General features: G+C 47.6%; 1 protein-coding gene across 1 annotated transcript in view; it reads left to right on the top strand.

Moving 5' to 3' along the window:
• The first annotated feature begins 252 nt into the window (after positions 1-252).
• LOC115142275 (cell adhesion molecule DSCAML1-like) overlaps positions 253-24,904 on the top strand; it is a 97,848-nt gene continuing 73,196 nt past the window's right edge. Inside the window, exons 1-3 of the mRNA XM_065027209.1 lie at positions 253-502; positions 11,576-11,896; positions 17,896-18,042. Coding sequence (XP_064883281.1) covers positions 253-502; positions 11,576-11,896; positions 17,896-18,042 — 718 coding nt within the window. The remainder of the gene's footprint in view (positions 503-11,575; positions 11,897-17,895; positions 18,043-24,904) is intronic.

The following is a 24,904-nucleotide window of genomic DNA, read 5'->3' as shown; positions in this document are numbered from 1 at the left end:
GAAAGAGCTAACGGACCGAAGCTGATTCTCTCCAGTCACCTGTTATATCACACCTCAAGACACCATACACCTGACCCCCCATAAACAAACCCAGCCCCACCGCTACAGACACATACACAAACCACCCCTCCCATCGTCGCGAAGAGAACAGCTCCATATTCCGTGCGTGTGGTCCTCGTACAATAGACGCACTGCCTCACTTCTCCATCACGGCGCATCATTACAATAGCGGGGGATGGCCCCTCTCCTCGGATGACGGTCCCGGTTATGGGAGGGTACGGGAGGCGGGACCAGATCAGTGTCCGTTCCTCGGAGCTTGCGAGTCTGGGACTAGGGCTGGAGAGATCGCCGGTGAGCATCGTCACCACTCCAGCACGGAGCCTCGCTTGGCCGAACGCTGCGCCGCGCACTCGTCGGGATTGCACAACATTCCTGAGAAATATACCTGCTATTTATGGCATGTGGCTGGTAACTTTATTCCTGCTGTACTCTTTACAAGAAGGTACGTGAAAGACATTCACACTATTGCTCTCTCCAATCCAGCGTTGAAGTTGGGGCGCATATAGGCTATTTGTGTTTATTTGGGCTACAATAAATGAGGTGGGGTTGAAATGCGCTTATTTACAAAAGTCGTCACTTTAAATTCCTTCTTGTCAGTTAAGGTCAATGGCCTATCTTGACTTGAATAAAAAATCTTGAGTTGGATGGGAATAATCGGTTTAACCACACTTAGAATGGAGCCACCATCCCTTCTGTCAGGTGATCAATCCAAGGACGCATTATGCAGCTGCATAATTACACGTGTTTACACTATTTGAGAAGGAACATACATATTGGCAGTGTGGTCCATATTCCCCTAACCGCTGTCCGTGGCAGTTAAAGATGGGAGAGATAACATTTGGCATTCATGAACATGTCGAGTTGTGATGAATATGGAGACACGACAATAAGAGAGGAAGAGATGCGGACGCAAAGACTGCGAGCTACAAGCTGCTACGAACTCCAACTGGGTCTCTGAGCTGTAGGATGTTTCTCAGAAAAGTAGCGGGGCATTCAAGTGTACATTTGTTTGCTCTCTTTCCTCTGTCCCATAACAGATAACAGAAGGTGTCGGGCATATGTGTCATTTGCTAATATGGATTCTTTGGCGCACCAAATTAGTGCATGTCTGTTGAAGAGCGTGCCTTTTAGTGTGCGTGTGTGTGTGTGTGTGCGTGCGTGAGTGTTCAAAGACAATGAGGGCCACAAAACATTTTATAAGAGATGTGTAAACCGATGCTGAGGATATTGAACGCTGGGATTTTACGCAGTTGGCAATTTGCTTCACTTTCTACAATGACACGGGTCAGCGCAAGCAGACACTCAATTGTTATTATCGGTAGTCTAATTATGCCTCCTCCATTTTCTATGGCCCCAGATTCTACATACTGATTGGGTTTGCATGGAAAAATACTGCAGCTCGAGAGGTAGCTTGAATATGGTTTTTGATTGAACAATCGCTTCAGATTGAACGCTTGTCAACCATTTCACCAATTTGAACATAATCCAGTCGATCAAATTCAGTCATAACCCCAAGATCAAATAAATACATATACATAAATAATACATTAGTAAATGCGTAAATAATTGTCTAAAACGTAATCAGTCTTAGGATCACATGCATCCCTAACTCTATTCTGTTCATTCCGTGTTTTCATGAGTTGGATGCCCTTTCAGACATTTCAAATACATGGCCTATACATGGCCTATACAACAGTCCGGGATGGTGTGGTGCGTGGTGCTGCTGCTCTTGTGACGAGGGCTTTTTGTGGTGTTTTTGTTGTATTTAATTGGATTACAGGGTCTTTTTAGATTATGTACTGCACATCGCCTCGTCTCGTGGCTGAACAAGACGTGCGTGTGTGTGTGTGTGTGTGTGTGTGTGTGTGTGTGTGTGTGTGTGTGTGTGTGTGTGTGTGTGTGTGTGTGTGTGTGTGTGTGTGTGTGTGTGTGTGTGTGTGTGTGTGTGTGTGTGGTGAAAGGAGGGAGGGAGGGGGGACTTGCAGCTAGGCAGTGTAGCGGAAAGAGTGGAGAGGGAAGAGATGGAGATAACGCAGTCGAAAACGAACTTGCATTCAGCATAGTTTTTTCATTTATTCGTTCATTTTTGGCAACAATCAATTTTATATTTACATACTATCTGATTTAATGTGTGTTTTAATTTAAAATAAAATATTTGATCAGAGAAAAATGTTAGCCAATTATCTCACATGCATATGCATTAGGACTGCGTATTTTCCTGAGTGGGGCCGCGCCTCCATAAAGGTTGTCACTTTTGTGGAACGGCACACAACATCCTGTGCTTAATTTGATGAATATCTCTTCCATACATCCTTGTATAATTTGATATTCTCAGAAATATACATTTTCCTTGTCGTTGGTTTTCAGTAGGCTAATTAGTCATTTGAGTGCAATATGAATAACCAGATGTCCCATAATTGATGCGTCTCGTCCATACCAGTCCTCACCCAACCCCTGGTTTGAAACGGGGTGTGCGTGTGTGTGTGTGTGTGTGTGGGGGGGGTCATTCTTCTTTGTCATGATCTGGTCCCGCTTGTCATTTTATGTAAATGTGATGAGACACAAAACAAATCAGCGGGGAAAGATGCTATCCGTGCCATCTATTCACCGGAAACAGTCAGGCCTATTGGTGATGGCAATGATTGTACATATTTGTTGCAATGCATCAATTTAATAATGTTCATATCAATTTGCGATATTTAAAGCCTAATGTTTTATCATTATTATGGCTAACACAAATTCAAATCACCCAAATATTCTGATCAAGACTACGGTGTGTAAAATAATGAGGGACAGATACTATAGTTATTTTATCAATTCACTGCTGATTCCGGTTTTATCCAGTTCAGCCTGACAGGCCTCCAATCTATAAAACGAATACTGAATGACTGTACATTTTCAATTGATAGGAACGATAGAATTAATGTAGGATATAAATAGATTAGTTGACACATCTAAGCAGTTGGTTTTTATGCATGTATATTTCGTTTCCCTCACCTGATTGGAACATAACTACGACTCAATGACTGGTGGGGGGATGAGCATTCGTGAAAATATGCAATGTGGTGTACGTGGTGGCAGCGATATTATCTTGACGGAACCAGATTTTCTGAACATTTGCCTAAATTAAAATGTGATATTATTATGAATATTATTATTGTAAAAATAAGAATTATTTTTATTATAATTCGGCCTATCAGTGTTTATTAATTTGTGATGTGTAAGCATTTTGTTATGCAAAATACATAATTGCATTCTTTAGGCTGCATTTTGAGGCAATTTATCATCTCTGTAATGTCCCCCTTACACACGTCTTTCTCTTTACTTAGTCCCTTTAGCGGATGAAATGTGCAAAATTGGTTTCTCTTTCTGTTTACCCAAATCAGCATCCCTTCCCAGCTGTGTAATTAGTAGGCGTCAGTTTGAACTGAAACTAAAGCATGATTTGCAACTTATTTACAAAAGTAAATCCGTTCATTGACTAGAGGACTGCACTTCTCCCTCCTCTTTTGTGATATGTTTGATGGGATAGCCCTTTGTTTCCATAATCTGGGCCAGATAGTTCTGACAACGGCGTGCTGCTCTCTGCTCTCCTCATAACGTATTTTGTCAACCGTTATGGCACTCGTCTGACTTTACAACCAAGGCCTGGTCGGGCGGACACGGCAGTGTAATTTTGGAATCAAATGAAAGGCACACAAACTGAGAGGTGAGAGGGCAGCATGGGCTTGTAGTAATTGTTTTATGAGTCAGATTCAGAAATAGACTGCCTCGAATTCATGTACACCACTGCACTGCGTCTAGATGCGTTGCGTCTGCGTCCTGGTGAAAGGCCACTACCTCCCCACGTGTGCCAGTACGGTATTTTTGCTTTCATTTTGTCTTGACGCCATATTCAATTGATCCTAAACTTTAAAATGAAGTCTCTCACGTTGATTCCAATGATATCGACTCGACCTATCCGGTCCTCTCCTTGGACAAGAGTTAACCCGCCACAAGTTGCCTGTAACCCCCCCCGCCCCCCTCTCTCTCTCTCTCTCTCTCTCTCTCTCTCTCGCTGAATGTAATTGCGCGAGCGACAGTCATACTATTCGATCTCTAAGTGTATACCGTCTCTTCTCCTAAATAGCACCTTACCTATGAACTTGTCATGTGTCTCTGAGAGGCACGGCCACAATAATACCACACTCTCGTGTTAACTCGCATCCCCTCGCCTCGCTCTGGCAAGCAACGACTGTTTTATAATTTTTTATTTTTTACCTTGGAGTGTTTGTGCTGGTGACTTGGCCGGTGAACAGAAAAGCCACGGAGGCTGTTCCTCACCTGCATGCATCATTTAGGCCTAAGGTAACTTGACCATATGGGGGAAAACAGAGAAATGCCGGTTCACTCCTCTACCCTTCCAATGGGTATCTTACCAATGCCTTTAAAAAAAATACAAACATATGAACACAAATGAACACCCAGTTTATTAAGTAAAAAATGATTTGACCTAATTCACACAGATTGTCCAATTGAGTTTGATAACTCAACAGGTATTCTCTCACCTGTTGTTGAGATGGGGCATCTTTTCTGTGGCCTCTGACTTGAGGCCCGAGGAGAGGAGATGAGAGGAGAGGGGGGGTCACGTGTAGGACTAATCTGCTTTGTGACATGGCCAGCTCTTCTTTTCCCTCCTTTGCTTCCCTCTTTTCTCTAGCTATCTGCCTTCCTGCCACTCCCTTTATCTCGGACTCAGTGAGAAGGAAGGGTAGAGGATTAAATCATACCCCAAACATCTGACACTCACTTCACAACTGTGAAAATCTTTCCTTTAAAGAGGGAGAGTGTGGCTCCTCAAATGCTGAAATGGATCCTAATATTCCACTGACACGGCATAATATGGAGAAGGGGGTTGTTTGTGGTGTGCGTGTGCGTGCGTACGGCGAGGTCATTTCAGCGTTATGCCAATGCATTATCCTTTTTCGCTGTCTTTGTATGCAAAATGGGTATCAAATAGCATTGATAATAATATAACTATAATGACTTCTTGCTTTCCCGTAATGGGCTGTAAGACCTCACTAGTACGTTGTCGCGGTGTTGTAACTGAAAGCAATGACATTAGTGTTATGTTGCCTGAACATGTTAAGTATTGTATTCTGTATGATTCATCAGACCCATAACAGGAACGCATTCTGGCCTCTGAGAATGTGTACGTGTATACTGGAGCGCATGTTATTGTGTGTGTGTGAGAGATTTATTGACCTGTGTGCATGGGATGGTGTGAATCTCAGAGACGATTGTGTGTGTGTGTGTGTGTGTGTTTGTGGATGAGACAGAAAGAGCTGCATTATGCATAGCCGTTCACCATAGGCAATATCCCTGTCTCAGTGGCATACATATTCATACGCCATTTTCATACTGCCTGCAAAAGGGGGGAAGGAAATATGCAGATGTGTGTTTGGAGGGAGGAGAGGCTTGAGTCAAATGTGTCACAGCAACAGAACAAGAGCAGGAGACAGAGTGAAGAGGCTTCACCCAAAAGGAGCGGTGTTTTAGGTAACTCGCCCAAATCACAATGACCTTCTCCCATTGTAATCAACGCATTCAGGCTTGAAGAAGGAAAGGGAAAATATGCTTCCAAAATGGATGAGTGCGCCTAGCTCCCTCCCTCGCTCCTCTCCTCCTCTGCTCCCTTCCTGCCCATGCCAGGGAAAAGGGCGGGCAGCCTGAGGGCATGGAAGAACTGAGACTTACACGTTGGGGTAGACGTCTCAGAACAAAGAAAGGGAGAATTTGGGTTATTTCAGTCCTCTCTCCTCTCCTTATTTCCACCATTACTCCCTGTTGAATTGGGTAAAGACTGGCCCCTTACTCAAATCCTCAGACCCCAATGCCCCGCGTGGGATCCTTATGTCCCCTTTTAATCCAAATCCCAAATCTAGCCCTCTAATCTAATCAAATGTATTTATATAGCCCTTCTTACATCAGCTGATATATCAAAGTGCTGTACAGAAACCCAGCCTAAAACCCCAAACAGCAAGCAATGCAGGTGTAGAAGCACGGTGGCTAGGAAAAACTCCCTAGAAAGGCCAGAACCTAGGAAGAAACCTAGAGAGGAACCAGGCTATGAAGGGTGGCCAGTCCTCTTCTGGCTGTGCCGGGTGGAGATTGTAACAGAACATGGCCAAGATGTTGAAATGTGAACATAGTGAACGGGTCAGAGTTCCATAGCCGCAAGCAGAACAGTTGAAACTGGAGCTGCAGCACGGCCAGGTGGACTGGGGACAACAAGGAGTCATCATGCCGGGTAGTCCTGAGTCATCGTCCTAGGGCTCAGGTCCTCAGAGAGAGAGAGAAAGAAAGAAAGAGAGAAAGAAAGAAAGAATTAGAGAGAGCATACTTAAATTCACACAGGACACCGGATAAGACAGGAGAAATACTCCAGATATAACAGACTGACCCTAGCCCCCCGACACATAAACTACTACAGCATAAATACTGGAGGCTGAGACAGGAGGGGTCAGGAAACACTGTGGCCCCATCAGATGATACCCCCGGACAGGGCCAAACAGGCAGGATATAACCCCACCCACTTTGCCAAAGCACAGCCTTCACACCACTAGAGGGATATCTTCAACCACCAACTTACCATCCTGAGACAAGGCCGAGTATAGCCCACAAAAATCTCCGCCATGGCACAACCCATGGGGGGGCGCCAACCCAGACAGGAAGACCACGTCAGTGACTCAACCCTCTCAAGTGACGCACCCCTCCTAGGGACGGCATGGAAGAGCACCAGTAAGCCAGTGACTCAGCCCCTGTAATAGGGTTAGAGGCAGAGAACCCCAGTGGAGAGAGGGGAACCGGCCAGGCAAAGACAGCAAGGGAGATCCGTCGCTCCAGTTTCCGTTCACCTTCACCCTCCTGGGCTCCTAGACTACACTCAATCATAGGACCCACTGAAGAGATGAGTCTTCAGTAAAGACTTAAAGGTTGAGACCGAGTCTGCGTCTCTCACACGGGTCGGCAGACCATTCCATAAAAATGGAGCTCTATAGGAGAAAGCCCTGCCTCCGGCTGTTTGCTTAGAAAGCTCTACCGCTGTCCCCAGGCATGTCTTGACTTCTTCCTGGTGAAGGCAACATTGTATCGTCTCATGTAGCCCTCTGGAAGGTTTTAGTGGATTTTCTGCCATCTTGTTTACATTCATCCATCTCTCAGGGGCTTGATTTGGGATTGAGCACTGGGCTTCTATATCCACTTTTGGGTTGGGGTGTTTTTTTTCTTCTCTTTCTTTGGTCTCTCTCTTCTTTCTAATGGTTGTGTTGACAGCCCCTGTTAGTCTGTGGCGGGACGTCGTCCTGCCCCCCCCTAGACCCCAACTGGCAGATTATATACATGGCCATCTTTATTATGGGCCTTTCTGCTGCAGGCCACAATCTGTGCAGCATGATGGGAGTTCAGTCCACCACTGTACTGCCCTCTCTGTGTTGTACCGTGCTCAAGTGACTGACCTGGATTCACCAATAGGACAGCTGCAAACAGGCCAATGTCGCCTGTTTGCTTTCTTTCCCCTTTAGTTCAATGTGGGCATGCCTTCGATATGTTTTGATGTCACTCCGCGGGCGCCATTTTTTATGACATCACAGTATGGGTTCGGTGTTGTTCAGCTGTGGAATGTCTTTCGTTTTTTAAACAAGATTACAGGGATGCTCAATGATGATTCAAGGATTCATTTCTTAACAATTTTTCAAATATGTTGTATATTTTGTGCAAATATACATGTAGCTTAGTGGTTAAGAGCTATGAGCCAGTAAACGAATGCTCGCTGGTTCGAATCCCCCAGCTGACTAGGTGAAAAATCTGTCAATGTGCCCATGAGCAAGGCACTTATCCTTAATGGCTCTGGATAGGAGTGTCTGCTAAATGACTCAAATGTAAATGTGAGACTGAAAAGCCAGTGTGGCCCTGTCCATGGTGCTGAAATGGTCTGTCGCTCAGAACATGAGCAGATAGTTGTGTTTTTATATGGCACATGATACAGGATATATTGCACTCAACCTAAATTACACCTTTTAGACACAGAGGAACTGCTCCATTTTGGATAGGAGAGGGACCTCACATACACATTCACACACATATGCACTTATGTGCACACAGGCACGTGTACACACTCACACTGTAACCTCTCCTCACTCCCCTCATCACTGACCCCCCCCAGCACGCACACGCACACAGTGACCCCCTCCCCTTAACCCTTCCCTGGCCCTGATCTAACCCAGCCACACATATACACACGCCAGGGGAGTGGGAAAGAGGCCCTCCACGGTGGTGCGATTACCAGGGCGGAGAGACTGTGTGTGTGTTAAATGTGAAAGGAGATTATATGGATTTAACTCTCTGCGTCTGGAATACAAATTCAAATCACATAACATATCCTGCCATGTACTGGACGACTATGAGAGAGAGAGAGAGAGAGAGAGAGAGAGAGAGGTGGGGAGAGAAAAAGAGGGAGAGATAAAATGTATGGAGAGTGAGGAAGAGAGAGAATACATATGTTGACGCAGAGGAGAGGAAGAAGAGAAGTGGGAGAGGGATGAATGAATGGAGAGAGAGAGGGGAGAGACAGAGCCACCCTTACCTAGTGAGGGCTTTAGCCCTATCTCAACCATTCAATACTCTGCCATCACTTGTATCATGTTCTTCATTCTGTATTTGCTGTACCAGAGATCAATTGGCGTATGCCTGTTAATATTTACACTATATATACAAAAGTATGTGGACACCTCTTCAAATTCGTGGATTCAGTTATTTTAGTCACACCCGTTGCTGACAGGTGTATAACAATCAAGCACACAAGTCACTTTGTAAAATGTCTGCCCCGCTAGAGCTGCCCTGTAAGTGCTGTTATTGTGAAGTGGAAACATCTAGGAGCAACAATGGCTCAGCCGCAAAGTGGTAGGCCACCCAAGCTCACAGAATGGGAACGCCATGTGCAGAAAAATTGTCTGTCCTCAGTTGCAATACTCACTACCGAGTTCCAAACTACCCCTGAAAGCAACGTCAGCACAAAAACTGTTCTTTGGGAGCGTCAAGAAATGGGTTTACATTTCCGCACACGTCTAAGATCACCATGCACAATACCAAGCGTCAGCTGGAGTTCTGTAAAGCTCGCAGCCATTGGACTCTGGAGCAGTGGAAACGCGATCTCTGCAGTTATGAATCATGCTTCACCATCTGGCAGTCTGACGGACGAATCTGGGTTTGGTGGGTTTGGCAGGAGAACGCTACCTTCCCCAATGCATAGTGCCAACTGTAAAGCTTGGTGGAGCAGGAATAATGGTCTGGGGCTGTATTTCATGGTTCGGTCTAGGACCATTAGTTCCTGTGAAGGGAAATCTTAACGCTACAGCATACAATTACATTCTAGACGATTCTGTGCTTCCAACTTTGTGGCAACAGTTTGGTCAAAGGCCCTTTCCTTTTTCAGCAAGACAATGCCCCCGTGCACAAAGCGAGGTCCATACAGAAATGGTTTGTTGAGATGGGTGAGGAAGAACTTGACTGGCCTGAACAGAACCCTGACCTGATCCCCATCTTTGGGATGAATTGAAACGCAGACTGCGAGCCAGGCCTAATCGCCCAACATCAGTGCCCTTGACTTCACTAATGCTCTAGCGGCTGAATGGAAACAAGTCCTCGTAGCAATGTTCCAACATCTAGTGGAAAGCCTTCCCAGAAGAGTCAATGCCGTTACGGCAGCAAAGGTGGGGGGACCAACTCCATATTAATGCCCATGATTTTGGAATGAGATGTTCGACGAGCAGGTGTCCACATACTCTTGATCATGTCGTGTATGATGTGATGCTGCACACTCCATTCTAAGAGAACCTCTCCACAAATAAAATAAAACCCAACAGCGTCTATATTGGTCCGCTGACTAGCAATAAGACTCAGTGGGGTTGCGAGCGTCCCAAAGCCTTGACCCTACTCCTTTAAAAAGACCCTGGCAGACACACACCGGCACAGACCGTTGGCAGACCCCTGTTTCCTGTGCCAAGGTCACTGCTGGAGTGTGGGTCATGTAGTGTATATAGGAAGGCCAGTAAAGAGACTCGGCTTAACTAAAAATGAATGAAGCACTGAAATGAATTTTATCTGAAACATTTGAATTATGACAAATGATGCATTTAATTAAGCCCTTTAATTTTTTTCTCCCCTCATAGCTGTTTTAATGATTTTCCTCATGCTAATTTGGTTCGACATCAATGCACAGGGCTGGCTGTAGGTTATCTGCTGTGCTGTCGATCCCTTCTAAATCTACCTTGATGAGGCGTCTAGCCGCCACCTCCATTCACGGCCGTTCGTCCCGCGTCATTCAGAGTGAAACAGACAGGGCTAATCCGGCCATTGTTGACACAAACCAGGGAAGAGGATTAATTATAGATCATTGATTCAGAAGAAATGATCTGGCTTTCATTCCTCCTGTCTCCTGTTGGCCCGGGGCCAAGCTGAGCTCAGCACATCTATCCCAACGCTAAAAAGACGTCCAGTTGCCTCCCAGGAGACATTGATGGGGGGGGCATCTCCCCTAAGACGACTTATGGGACAACGGCACTTCAATGAAGCAGCGTGTGAAAGCCATAGTGGTTGCAAAGAAGCCCTCCCTCCAGGGTTGTGGTTGGAGATATACTGAAGGCTTCTTTCTCAGTGACGATATAGTCTTGAGTTGGGTTTAACTGGCAGACTAGGTATGTTCTAACGACCTCATGGGGTCTTGGTTTTGTGGGCGCGGTATACCGACATGGGGGGGGGGGGTCTGGGGGTGCATGACCCCTTTCTCCTCCAATCAGATGCAAGTCCAATGACGGGTTCTCGTTAGGCATATCTTAGACTACAGACATGACGATAACGCATTATTGAGGATGGATCTCTGCTGTTTTTTTGGCTGGCAGGTCACTAGTTTCGATGAAGGCGGATCAGAGAGGCGCACTTGAGACTCAAACACGTGCGTGCGACTAACATGTTACATGATCAAAGTCGATGCCCAGGTTGATTTAAGCTATTGTACAGACCAACTTACCAAACAAGTAGAACGTGTTCATCTGCTCATAGCAGAGCTTCCCACTGTGTCCTGGCTTACCTCTTATCATAACAGACTTACATGTAGCTGGAAATAAATAATGAATATATTACGTCAGGTCATTTGCCTAATGGGGGAATAGTAATTGATTCTATTTTTGGGATCTGCTGTGCTGACCTGATGGAAATCTCTAGAAGATAACCCAGTTTGCAGATTGGCAGGTAGCTGCCCACACATTGGCTGTGTATATATGTGTGTGGGAGGATATGTGTGTGTATATGTGTGTGGGAGGATATGGGTGTGTGTGTCTGTGTGTGTGTGTGTGTCCCAACCCTACCCTATCTCTTCTCCCCATCAGAGTGAGGATGTGGTCTGGATGCGGCTTTTCTTTGTGTGTGTGTGTGTGTGTGTGCGTACTATCCTGACCATGTCTCTCTCCCCCCATCACAGTGAACAGTGAGGATGTGGTCTCGACGCGGCTGTACTTTGTAAACGCCTCCCTGCAGCGGGTGACCTTCTCCAGCTCGGTCGGGGTGTCCCTGCCCTGCCCCGCGGGCGGCGCACCCCATGCCGTCCTGCGCTGGTACCTGGCCACCGGCGACGACATCTACGACGTGCCCCACATCCGCCACGTGCACGCCAACGGCACCCTCCAGCTCTACCCTTTCTCGCCATCCGCCTTCAACAGCTACATCCATGACAACGAATACTTCTGCACCGCAGAGAACCAGGCCGGCAAGATCCGCAGCCCCAGCATCCACGTCAAAGCAGGTCAGACTCAGATTGAACACAGGCAGCCTTTTCTGGTGGAGCCTTAGACAGACGTACAGACATACACTCTTCTGGAGCAGCCTTAGACAGACAGACGTACAGACATACACTCTTCTGGGGCAGCCTTAGACAGACAGACGTACAGACATACACTCTTCTGGGGCAGCCTTAGACAGACAGACGTACAGACAGACGTACAGATATACACTCTTCTGGAGCAGCCTTAGACAGACAGACGTACAGAAATACAATCTTCTGGGGCAGCCTTAGACAGACAGACGTACAGACATACACTCTTCTGGGGCAGCCTTAGACAGACAAAGTACAGACATACACTCTTCTGGGGCAGCCTTAGACAGACAGACGTACAGACATACACTCTTCTGGGGCAGCCTTAGACAGACAGACGTACAGACATACACTCTTCTGGGGCAGCCTTAGACAGACAGACGTACAGACATACACTCTTCTGGGGCAGCCTTAGACAGACAGACGTACAGACATACACTCTTCTGGGGCAGCCTTAGACAGACAGACGTACAGACATACACTCTTCTGGGGCAGCCTTAGACAGACAGACGTACAGACATACACTCTTCTGGAGCAGCCTTAGACAGACAGACGTACAGACATACACTCTTCTGGGGCAGCCTTAGACAGACAGACGTACAGACATACACTCTTCTGGGGCAGCCTTAGACAGACAGACGTACAGACATACACTCTTCTGGGGCAGCCTTAGACAGACAGACGTACAGACATACACTCTTCTGGAGCAACCTTAGACAGACAGACGTACAGACATACACTGTTCTGGGGCAGCCTTAGACAGACAGACGTACAGACATACACTCTTCTGGAGCAGCCTTAGACAGACAGACGTACAGACATACACTCTTCTGGGGCAGCCTTAGACAGACAGACGTACAGACATACACTCTTCTGGGGCAGCCTTAGACAGACAGACGTACAGACATACACTCTTCTGGAGCAGCCTTAGACAGACAGACGTACAGACATACACTCTTCTGGGGCAGCCTTAGACAGACAGACGTACAGACATACACTCTTCTGGGGCAGCCTTAGACAGACAGACGTACAGACAGACGTACAGACATACACTCTTCTGGAGCAGCCTTAGACAGACAAACAGACGTACAGAAATACAATCTTCTGGGGCAGCCTTAGACAGACAGACGTATAGACATACACTCTTCTGGGGCAGCCTTAGACAGACAGACGTACAGACATACACTCTTCTGGGGCAGCCTTAGACAGACAGACGTACAGACATACACTCTTCTGGAGCAGCCTTAGACAGACAGACGTACAGACATACACTCTTCTGGAGCAGCCTTAGACAGACAGACGTACAGACATATACACTCTTCTGGGGCCGCCTTAGACAGGACACGCATAGGTTCTACAGGTGAAGCTGTGTCTCTAACTAAACAGTGTTCCGGGGCCAAACGGAAACACAGTGTCTTGAGAGGAGGCTAAGCATGAAGACAGGCTGCAAGGAAGAGGTTTAGAAACACAAAGAAAATGTAGTGCCTCAAATACTTTCTCATGCGATTTGATGCTGTACACTCAGCTCCATTCTAAGAGAACCCCCCCCCCCCTCTCAAACACAGTGAAGACACCCAAACAACAAAAAACATCTGTAACAAACGGTAAACCACACGACATCCATATTGGTCCTCTCACTAACAATAATACTCGGTGGGGGGGCGAGCGTCCCAAAGCCTTGACCCTGCGCCTTTAAAAATCCCCTGGCAGCCACACACACACTGGCACAGACAGTTGGCAGAGTGACCTCTGTGCCCTGTACCAAGGTCACTGCTGGAGTGTGGGGCTGGCCAAACTGCAATGGGGGAGTTCACACACGTACACACACAAGCAGGCTTTGGGATGCAGACTCACACACACACACACCAGCCTGTGCCCTGCTTATGCCAGCAGGCCTCCTGTCTCCCAGTCTCACCATCTGTCCATGGACTGGAAAGTCCCCCAACTACACACACACACACACACACACACACACACACACACACACACACACACAACACACACACACACACACACACACACACACACACACACAGCATTTTTGTAAAGCTGGCTGTTCTGGATAGCTGTGCCAGGTCTTTGTCGGGGTGTTTACTGTAGCTGGAAAGAGAATGAGTTTAAACACGAGAGGGATTGAACAGAGAGAAGAAATATTGTTGGTGTTTTAGGTCACGTTCAGCAACACGTTCAATGAAAATCTGCATCTTCATAATCGGAACGGCCCCCTTAAAAGATGTGGACGATAAAAAACGAATCCAGTAGCGATTCCCGTTGTTAACAGTCAGTTGGCCAATGGACGATGGCTACAGACGACACCTACTCCACCATACCCATTATAGCATTTCTGTCCAGAGGACCCTTGTCCCATCAGCTGTACAGTTTCCAACCAGCATCTGTGAGGGGAGACCTTCCCTAAAAAATAATTACCCCGATTAATCAATTAAATGCTGAGTCTGTAAAAAACCACCATCCCCCACACCCACACCCAACTCTGCAGCCCCTCAACTCCAGCTCTCAGGACTGGCCTGTGTATTGCCCCCCTGCGTATTGCCCCACACTTTCACAGAACGCACACACAGACACACAAATTCACATACACATTCTGCGGTTACCATGGGCGACAGGCAGGGCGTGAGAGGCAGGGTGTGGCGCGTCCCGCCTCAGGTGTCCGTCGGAGACTGATGACAGCTGACAGCTCGCGGCGTGACACCCTCCCTCCTTTCATCACTTCACCCCCCCCTCTGATTCTCCCTCCCTCCCATGCATGCTGATTCCGTGCCAACAATAGCACTGGCACCTGGGTGGATCGCTGTACATTTATGAAAATCACTGCTTGTTTTCTTTCTCTCCCTCTGTTATCGTCAAAGTCCTGAGCCTCTATTCCTTGTTAAACCCATTCTCACACGTTTTCATCCTCGGCATTTAACGGACATTTTGTAAATCACCTACCGGTGTTCTAATGACGTTGAAGATGTTTCCATTGGCTCTCATAGGAAGCCTTCCCATCCGTCTCTAGTTCTTGCCATCCTCCTCCCCTTCATTGTCAACATTTGTCGCCCTTCTGCCTTCCATCCTACGCCCGTCCCCCGCCGTTGTCCTCTCCTCACCCCATGAACAGCGAATAGACTGTGAATAACATCGAAAAGCAGATATTGGACCTAGACTGAGTTTCGGACCTGGTCTCAAAGCTCAGTCCGAATGAACTACAGCTGAGCGCTCCACTCTTGAGACCAAGCTTCTCATTCCACCTATCAGTGGCCACCAGGGGAGAGAGACCAGATAAATCAAGCCATTCCACTGTGACCGAAAATAAAGGAGAAAAATAAAGTCAGTCAACAGAATTGGGACGTGGTAGCCACTGCTGTAGAGCAGGTCAATCATTTTGGAGTGCATTACAGGTAGACTCTGTCTGGTCCCAGTGACTGCCTGCCTGCAGTTTGGAGCCTATTCAAGTCCTGGTCTGTGTGCCCATTGAGATCACGTGATGATGGAGCGCCTCTCATTTGGTCTCGGGCTGCCTGCTCACCCCTGTCAAACGCCTGCTGTCCTCCCCCCCACACACACACACACACACACACACACACACACGCGCGCACACACACACACAGCAGAGATGACTTGGTGACTTGACTGTAGGACTTTTTCTTCATTTTTTGCCTGACAGTCCGAGTAACCGTCAATGTCTGGTAGTGTAGTAGTAGTGTAATCGACGCTAGGCCTGTGGCTGTATCCTATGTCCTACGCTTTGTGTCACACAGAGCTTACACACACTATTGAGGCCTAGAGTGAACTGGCTGGGGTCAGCTGTTCAGTGAGCTCACCTCAGCTCCCCTTTTTCCAACAACACAAACACACCGTGTTTAGACTGAGGGCTGAGCACAGTGGACCTGGGAGAGCAGGTTCACTGGCCGCCCTGTACGATCCCGGGGCCCTCCTTTGTAGCTCTGGTTTTGGTAGCTCTTCTGCCACAGAAGGAACCTGCTAGCAAGGTGTTGTTTATTCCCATCCATTCACGAGTACAATACAGTACACCCCTTCAGTTTCCCGTTTACTTGATTCTGTTCCTTCTCTCTCTTTGCTGCTCGCTTCATGAATAAGTAAATAGTGTATTTGGTTTCCCTGTAGTTAATTATTTAGGCGGTGGTGATACAGGCCTCTCCTCCCAGTGCGCGGAGAGCGCCAGGCCCGTGTTTTTGCCCGTTCCTAGGCAACCGGGGTGCATAGAGTCAGGCATCAGTAACGTCCTAACGACGGTGCGCATGTGAGAGGGGATCAACACTGGGCTACCATTTGCATGCACTTGCCAGGGCTTGATGAAACAAATGTGGCATATTCTGCGCCTCTCGCCTCGAAACATGTGCAATAGCACTGTGCTACCACAGTTGTTAGCCTACTTCTGGTTTAAGCCCTTTGGTCGGGTATGTAAGTGCGACGAATCAGCGACGTTTGCTGTCCCGTTGTTTTGGCTTTAAACAGTCTCGTAGAGGCTCGGTGCTCATAGGGCAATGTAGCTCTGCGTGATGAGATGCAGGTTCTATCAAGGAGTAAATAAATGATTGAACGTATTGGCTTGGCTGCGAAAGGGGCTGCTTAATCGATTATGCCCATTGACCCGGAGATGGTCTGCTGTGATAAGAAACGGGGACATTTAAATGAGGAATTGGAATGAAGACCTGATTGGAATGATTTGGCCTTTCTTCGATTTGTTACAAATGAGGCTTCGCAATACATTAGGCCACAGTGCAGAGGCCAAATAGGCGTAGGGCTTGGCTACGGTAGCTCAACGCGCGTCTCGCGGTCACATTACGTTTGGGGTAGGCCCACACCACAACGTTAAGGTTAACGACTTCACTATTCCGACAAGGACATTGGCTCTGGTTTCAATGGGTGACACTGGCGGCTGGCATTAAGCATTATTAATGACCAAGGAAATTCATCTCCAGGCTAGGCGTTAATTATATCGCTAGTGAACTTGGAGAGAGAGAGAGTACAGGCAGGCAGGGTGTGCGTGTGTATGCGTGTGTGTGTGTGTTGTCGACTTCACGTGGTTAAACCATTACTCCCATGATTGGTATGAGAGAAGCCTCACAGAATTAGCTGTGGTTAGATTGCAGGGCCACATATTCCCCTCCCCACGTGGTTTTCCAGCTGATTTTGGTCTACATTTAATCGCGTTTGCATCGACATGTTTGAGATGACAAACGCCCATGCTTTCGTCTTCTGTTAGTCTAGCTAATACATGTTGATATTACACTGTTATTATGCTTGAAATACAATTTCATTTCAGTCACACCAGCTATCGTCTTGTCATGTTGCTGTATAGGCCCATTTCAATCCAATCCACACTGATACCCTTGGTGTTGCCATTTTGTCATTTGTCTACACATATCGGTGCCATGTCCGGGGTACTGTGCGTCAAGTGCAGAGTCCACCCCGTTTGCGACTGCCCGCACCCAGCCATTCGGCGCTGCCTTTTAGAGTTGCGTGGGTTTCTTCTTTAAAAATGTCATCGCCATTCGCACCAGATCCTTCTCAATGCAACTGGGTGTCACTTCTTTCCACAATCAGTTGCTCCTTTGCATTGCAGGATTAAAGCGGAAACAACATTGGCTTGATGTTGTTTCACAGTCCACCAACCAAATGTACTCTCGGTGTCTCTCGGTGAATCATAGTTTCAGGAACAATGTCAGTTCTTTGTATATCAGGAAAAAGAGGTCATTGCTTTCATTGAATAATAATCTAGGGTGCAGGTTAGTCATATCTTGCTCTTTGCTTGTATGATAAGCACCGTTTAACTTGAACCGGAAGGCTCGTGTTAGCTTCCCGAACGAATGCCCTTGGCTTTAGCTCAACTGACCAACACCGTTTGATGCAGAATAGCCAGGTTTGTTCCCCTCTAACCACCCCTCTCCTCTGTCTCTCCTCTCCAGTGTTCAGGGAGCCCTATACGGTGCGGGTGGCAGACCAGCGGTCCATGCGGGGCAACGTGGCCGTGTTCAAGTGCCTCATTCCCACCGCAGTGCAGGAGTACGTCAGCGTGGTGTCCTGGGAGAAAGACACCGTCTCCATGGTGCCAGGTAGGAGCATGTTTAGATCTGAATATATGGAAATGGGCTAAAAGGGTTGACTGGTTGGCTGGTTGGTTGATTGGTTATATATGAGTACAAAGATGGCAAACCTTTTAATATGTTTGGGCCCAGATCTTGAAAGTACAACTGTTATTTCCCCATTGTGGGATGGACGTCCATCAACACATACGTACACACTTTGAAAGGAAACCTCACAACCAATCACCAATGCATGTGAACAGGATTCTTGACGGATTGGCTGATTGCTTCATTGATTGGCTGATTGATCGGTTGGTTATATGAGAATGAAGATGACAAACGGTTCCGATTTTGGCCCAAAGGATGAAAGAAATACATAGCATAGTGAACAGACTCTGGACCGTGACCACCAACGGGATTGTTGTGTGTGTGTGCAGAAGGGTTTTTGAATGTTGAATATGGCTCCTTATTTAAATTAATATCATCTCCTGTTTTTTTCCGGTATTGCTGGTAAGACCCTCGGACCCCTGTGGTCATTTGGAGGTCGTTAATCAGCACTAATCTGTTTTGTGGTTTTAGTGGCATGTCCCATTTTGCCCAGACCAGAGGGGGGGGGAGCGGGTACATTTTCCCCCCAATTATTCAAAATGGAGTGTCATAAAATAGCCTCTCATGGGGTGATCTGTGGCTAGTCACTCATTGCCGTGTTTAATAGCAGTGTGAGGGAGATAAATGCGACAGAGCTGAAGTGTGTGTGTGTGTGTGTGCGCGCACCTGCATGTGCATGTGTGTGTGGGAAGAGACTGTAATTCAAGGACATTGCCTCATTGTAACTCATTGGATTGATGGAGTGGACCTGTTTACCCATTGATCACATTCAGACCAAAGAAACCAGGCATGACACACAAACTGTGTTTATATTCTGGCTATGTCACTGTCTTTGTCCTACATTTGGAGGGATGTGCTGTCAATTTTCCTGCATCAGACAAATATCTAGGTTCCTATTTGTATCTGTGTTACAACTGCTAACATGCTGGTACAGAATGTGGATGTGTGTGTGTGTGTGTGTGTGTGTGTGTGTGTGTGTGTGTGTGTGTGTGTGTGTGTGTGTGTGTGTGTGTGTGTGTGTGTGTGTGTGTGTGTGTGTGTGTGTGTGTGTGTGTGTGTGTGTGTGTGTGTTGCACTGTGTGTAAATGCCCATAGTGTTAAAGGTCGCTCTGCGGCCCGGTAATGAATGGAGGGGAGTCAGATAAGACTGCTCCGGTCAGATGATTCGGGTCGCTCCCCTCGCTCCAGCTCTCACCTTCTGATACTCCCGTTTCATCTCTCTCAATGTCGTGTGCGCGTGCGTGTGCCCGTGCGTGTGCCCGTGTGTGTGCCCGTGCGTGTGCGCGTGCATGTGGCTCTGTCCTTCACACGGGAGCACTCATTGATCCAGGGCAGCTGCGTTTCGTATGTGTGTGAACAGGGCCCGAGGGGAGGTTCCCAGACTGAATCGATACAGCTTGCTGTCGGATTCCCCTCTCCCTCGTCACGGATACCTTGGTGTGGTGAGACCCATCACTCTGTGTGATGGATGGATGTGTGCTGGATGTGATGGATATGTGTCTGCCTGCCTATGTGTGTGTGTTTCATTAACATATGTATTAGCTGTCAGGCTTTGTATGTCCTCTAATGATTCAAATATCTGGACATATGGGGACATGCTGGTGTTGGTTTGAGCCGATGGGTGTACTGCCATAGACTATAACACCAGTTCACTTCACACCCCCGGCATTAGGGCGAGGTGAATCTCTGCCCCACTGAGCATGGGGGAGGGGCAGATCATCAGTGCTGAACTGACTGAGGCACAGAGCAGTGGAAGGCAGTAGACCCTCTGCCCTCCGCAGGGGACTATGTCCCCACTCTGAAGTTTTCAACTGCTATTTTAGGCAGTTAGATAAAGCTGACGGGATATGGAGGGTCTCTCTCTCTCTCTCTCTCTCTATAAAATGGAAGTAAATAAGAATACACAACACAATTAACTTAAAAATATGGGAAATTAAACTATATCTAACAAAAAACGGTCATCTTCACCATTATATCAGTACTACAACTACCATCATCATTACTACTACTACCACCACCATCACTAAACTGTCATCACTACCATCATCATTACTACTACTACCACCATCACTAAACTGTCATCACTACCATCATCATTACTACTACTACCACCACCATCACTAAACTGTCATCACTACCATCATCATTACTACTACTACCACCACCATCACTAAACTGTCATCATTACCATCATCATTACTACTACTACCACCACCATCACTAAACTGTCATCACTACCATCATCATTACTACTACTACCACCACCATCACTAAACTGTCATCACTACCATCATCATTACTACTACTACCACCACCATCACTAAACTGTCATCACTACCATCATCATTACTACTACTACCACCACCATCACTAAACTGTCATCATTACCATCATCATTACTACTACTACTACCACCATCACTAAACTGTCATCACTACCATCATCATTACTACTACTACCACCATCACTAAACTGTCATCACTACCATCATCATTACTACTACTACCACCACCATCACTAAACTGTCATCACTACCATCATCATTACTACTACTACCACCACCATCACTAAACTGTCATCACTACCATCATCATTACTACTACTACCACCACCATCACTAAACTGTCATCATTACCATCATCATTACTACTACTACCACCACCATCACTAAACTGTCATCACTACCATCATCATTACTACTACTACCACCACCATCACTAAACTGTCATCACTACCATCATCATTACTACTACTACCACCACCATCACTAAACTGTCATCACTACCATCATCATTACTACTACTACCACCACCATCACTAAACTGTCATCATTACCATCATCATTACTACTACTACTACCACCATCACTAAACTGTCATCACTACCATCATCATTACTACTACTACCACCACCATCACTAAACTGTCATCATTACCATCATCATTACTACTACTACTACCACCATCACTAAACTGTCATCACTACCATCATCATTACTACTACTACCACCACCATCACTAAACTGCTATCATTACCATTAGCACCCATACCACTACTATTTGGAATGGTAAACACAACAACAATAGTAATAATTAGTAAGTTACTGCTTACTATGCAGATGTTATTATTTTGTGTCTCTCAGGCTATGACAGGAAAATACATATTTGGCTGCAAGAGGAGCCATTGCTCCTTCGCCCATGAGTATTTTTAGTTTTTCCTCTGGTTGAAATTTGAATAAATGTAGTCATTTCTGTGAATAATGAATCTCTTGGTGAGGAACATTTATTTCAGTAAAGGAGAAAGTGCATCTCTGTCTCTACCTCCCCTGTCGTGCAGCTCTCTCTCTCTCTCTCTCTCTCTCTCTCTCTCTCTCTCTCTCTCTCTCTCTCTCTCTCTCTCTGTCTCTCGCTCTCTCTCTCTCTCTCTCTCTCTCTCTCTCTCTCTCTCTCTCTCTCTCTCTCTAAGTGACATAATGACAGCTACAATAACACAAATAAGGTTTTAATGATAATAATTATAATAGTGATGTTGATTTGTATTTATTAGGGGTCCCACTAGCTGTTGCCAAGGTATTACAACATTTTTGTTTTTTAATAAAATAATGAATGAATGTAATCAATTTTACAATCTAAAAAAACCCATTTTGCTCTGATAAGTAAACAAAACAAAAAACATGACATGCACTGAGTGTACAAAACATTATGAACAGCTTCCTAATATTGAGTTGGAACCCCGCTTTTGCCCTCAGAACAGCCTCAATTTGTCGGACATGGACTACACAACGTGTGGAAAGCGTTCCACAGGGATGCTGGCCCATGTTGACTCCAGTGCTTCCCACAGTTGTATCAAGTTGACTGGATGTCCTTTGGGTGGTTGGACCATTGTTGATACACATAGGAAACTGTTGAGCAGCGTTACACACACACACACACACACACACACACACACACACACACACACACACACACACACACACACATACACTCTTCAAAGGCACTTTGTCTTGCCCATTCACCCTCTGAATGGCGCACATACACAATCCATGTTTCAATTATCTCAAGGCTTAAAAAAATAATTATTTAACCTGTCTCCTCCCCTTCATCTACGCTGATTGAAGTGGATTTAACATCAATAACGGATTAATAACTTTCACCGGAATTCAACTGTCATCTCTGGGAAGTGTTCCTAATGTTTCGTGCACTCGTGTAACAACATTGAATAGGCACAATGAGATCATCGATGGAATGTCAGTGTGCATGCTGGCGTCAGTAGTGTTTGTGTGCATTGCTTTTTGTGTGTGCGCGCGCGTGCACACGCAAGCACACGCACACTGACTTGTGCACATGGTTTTGAATGGGTGTGTGTGCGTACATGAGTGTGTGGATTAGTGTAAGAGTGTAGGGCCTGTTATTTGATGTGTTATGTAACAAGTATTGAGAGTATATACATGAGGTGTTGTGTGTAAGTGTTTACAGAAATGTAATTCAATAATTTAACCAATCAAAAAAGAATTCAAACGTAACACAATGGAACAAAACACCAGCAACCGTTGGGCTATCCAGGGGCTATCCAGGGGCTATCCAGGGGCTATCTATGGGCTATCCAGGGGCTATCCAGGAGCTATCCAGGGGCTATCCAGGGGCTATCCATGGGCTATCCAGGGGCTATCCAGGGGCTATCTATGGGCTATCCAGGGGCTATCCAGGGGCTATCCAGGGGCTATCTATGGGCTATCCAGGGGCTATCCCGGGGCTATCCAGGGGCTATCCATGGGCTATCCAGGGGCTATCCAGGGGCTATCAGGGGCTATCCATGGGCTATCCAGGGGCTATCCAGGGGCTATCCAGGGGCTATCCAGGGGCTATCCATGGGCTATCCATGGGCTATCCAGGGGCTATCCATGGGCTATCCATGGGCTATCCAGGGGCTATCCATGGGCTATCCAGGGGCTATCCAGGGGCTATCCATGGGCTATCCAGGGGCTATCCAGGGGCTATCCATGGGCTATCCAGGGGCTATCCATGGGCTATCCAGGGGCTATCCAGGGGCTATCCAGGGGCTATCTATGGGCTATCCAGGGGCTATCCAGGGGCTATCTATGGGCTATCCAGGGGCTATCCAGGGGCTATCCAGGGGCTATCCAGGGGCTATCCAGGGGCTATCCAGCGGTTATCCAGGGGCTATCCAGGGGCTATCCAGGGGCTATCCATGGGCTATCCATGGGCTATCCAGGGCTATCCATGGGATATCCAGGGGCTATCCAGGGGCTATCCATGGGCTATCCAGGGGCTATCCATGGGCTATCCAGGGGCTATCCATGGGCTATCCATGGGCTATCCAGGGGCTATCCAGGGGCTATCCAGGGGCTATCCATGGGCTATCCAGGGGCTATCCATAAGCTATCCAGGGGCGATCCATGGGCTATCCATGGGCTATCCAGGGGCTATCCAGGGGCTATCCATGGGCTATCCAGGGGCTATCCATGGCTATCCAGGGGCTATCCAGGGGGTATCCATGGGCTATCCATGGGCTATCCATGGGCTATCCAGGGGCTATCCAGGGGCTATCCATGGGCTATCCAGGGGCTATCCAGGGGCTATCCATGGGCTATCCATGGGCTATCCAGGGGCTATCCATGGGCTATCCAGGGGCTATCCAGGAGCTATCCAGGGGCTATCCATGGGCTATCCAGGGCTATCCAGGGGGCTATCCATGGGCTATCCAGGGGCTATCCATGGGCTATCCAAGGGCTATCCAGGGGCTATCCATGGGCTATCCAGGGGCTATCCAGGGGCTATCCATGGGCTATCCAGGGGCTATCCAGGGGCTATCCATGGGCTATCCAGGGGCTATCCAGGGGCTATCCATGGGCTATCCAGGGGCTATCCAGGGGCTATCCAGGGGCTATCCAGGGGCTATCCATGGGCTATACAGGGGCGATCCATGGGCTATCCATGGGCTATCCATGGGCTATCGAGGGGCTATCCATGGGCTATCCAGGGGCTATCCATGGGCTATCCATGGGCTATCCAGGGGCTATCCAGGGGCTATCCAGGGGCTATCCAGGGGCTATCCATGGGCTATCCATGGGCTATCCAGGGGCGATCCATGGGCTATCCATGGGCTATCCAGGGGCTATCCAGGGGCTATCCATGGGCGGCTATCCAGGGGCTATCCATGGGCTCTCCAGGGGCTATCCATGGGCTATCCATGGGCTATCCAGGGGCTATCCAGGGGCTATCCATGGGCTATCCAGGGGCTATCCATGGGCTATCCAGGGGCTATCCAGGGGGTATCCATGGGCTATCCATGGGCTATCCAGGGGCTATCCAGGGGCTATCCATGGGCTATCCATGGGCTATCCAGGGGCTATCCAGGGGCTATCCAGGGGCTATCCAGGGGCTATCCATGGGCTATCCATGGGCTATCCAGGGGCTATCCAGGGGCTATCCATGGGCTATCCATGGGCTATCCATGGGCTATCCAGGGGCTATCCATGGGCTATCCAGGGGCTATCCAGGGGCTATCCAGCGGTTATCCAGGGGCTATCCAGGGGCTATCCAGGGGCTATCCAGGGGCTATCCATGGGCTATCCAGGGGCTATCCATGGGCTATCCATGGGCTATCCAGGGCTATCCAGGGGCTATCCAGGAGCTATCCAGGGGCTATCCATGGGCTATCCAGGGCTATCCAGGGGCTATCCATGGGCTATCCAGGGGCTATCCAGGGGCTATCCATGGGCTATCCAGGGGCTTTCCAGGGGCTATCCAGGGGCTATCCAGGG

This window comes from Oncorhynchus nerka, linkage group LG14, assembly GCF_034236695.1.
Source record: "Oncorhynchus nerka isolate Pitt River linkage group LG14, Oner_Uvic_2.0, whole genome shotgun sequence".
NCBI lineage: Eukaryota > Metazoa > Chordata > Actinopteri > Salmoniformes > Salmonidae > Oncorhynchus > Oncorhynchus nerka.
Note: the sequence above shows the minus strand (reverse complement) of the source record. Positions and strands in the feature narration are given on the sequence as shown.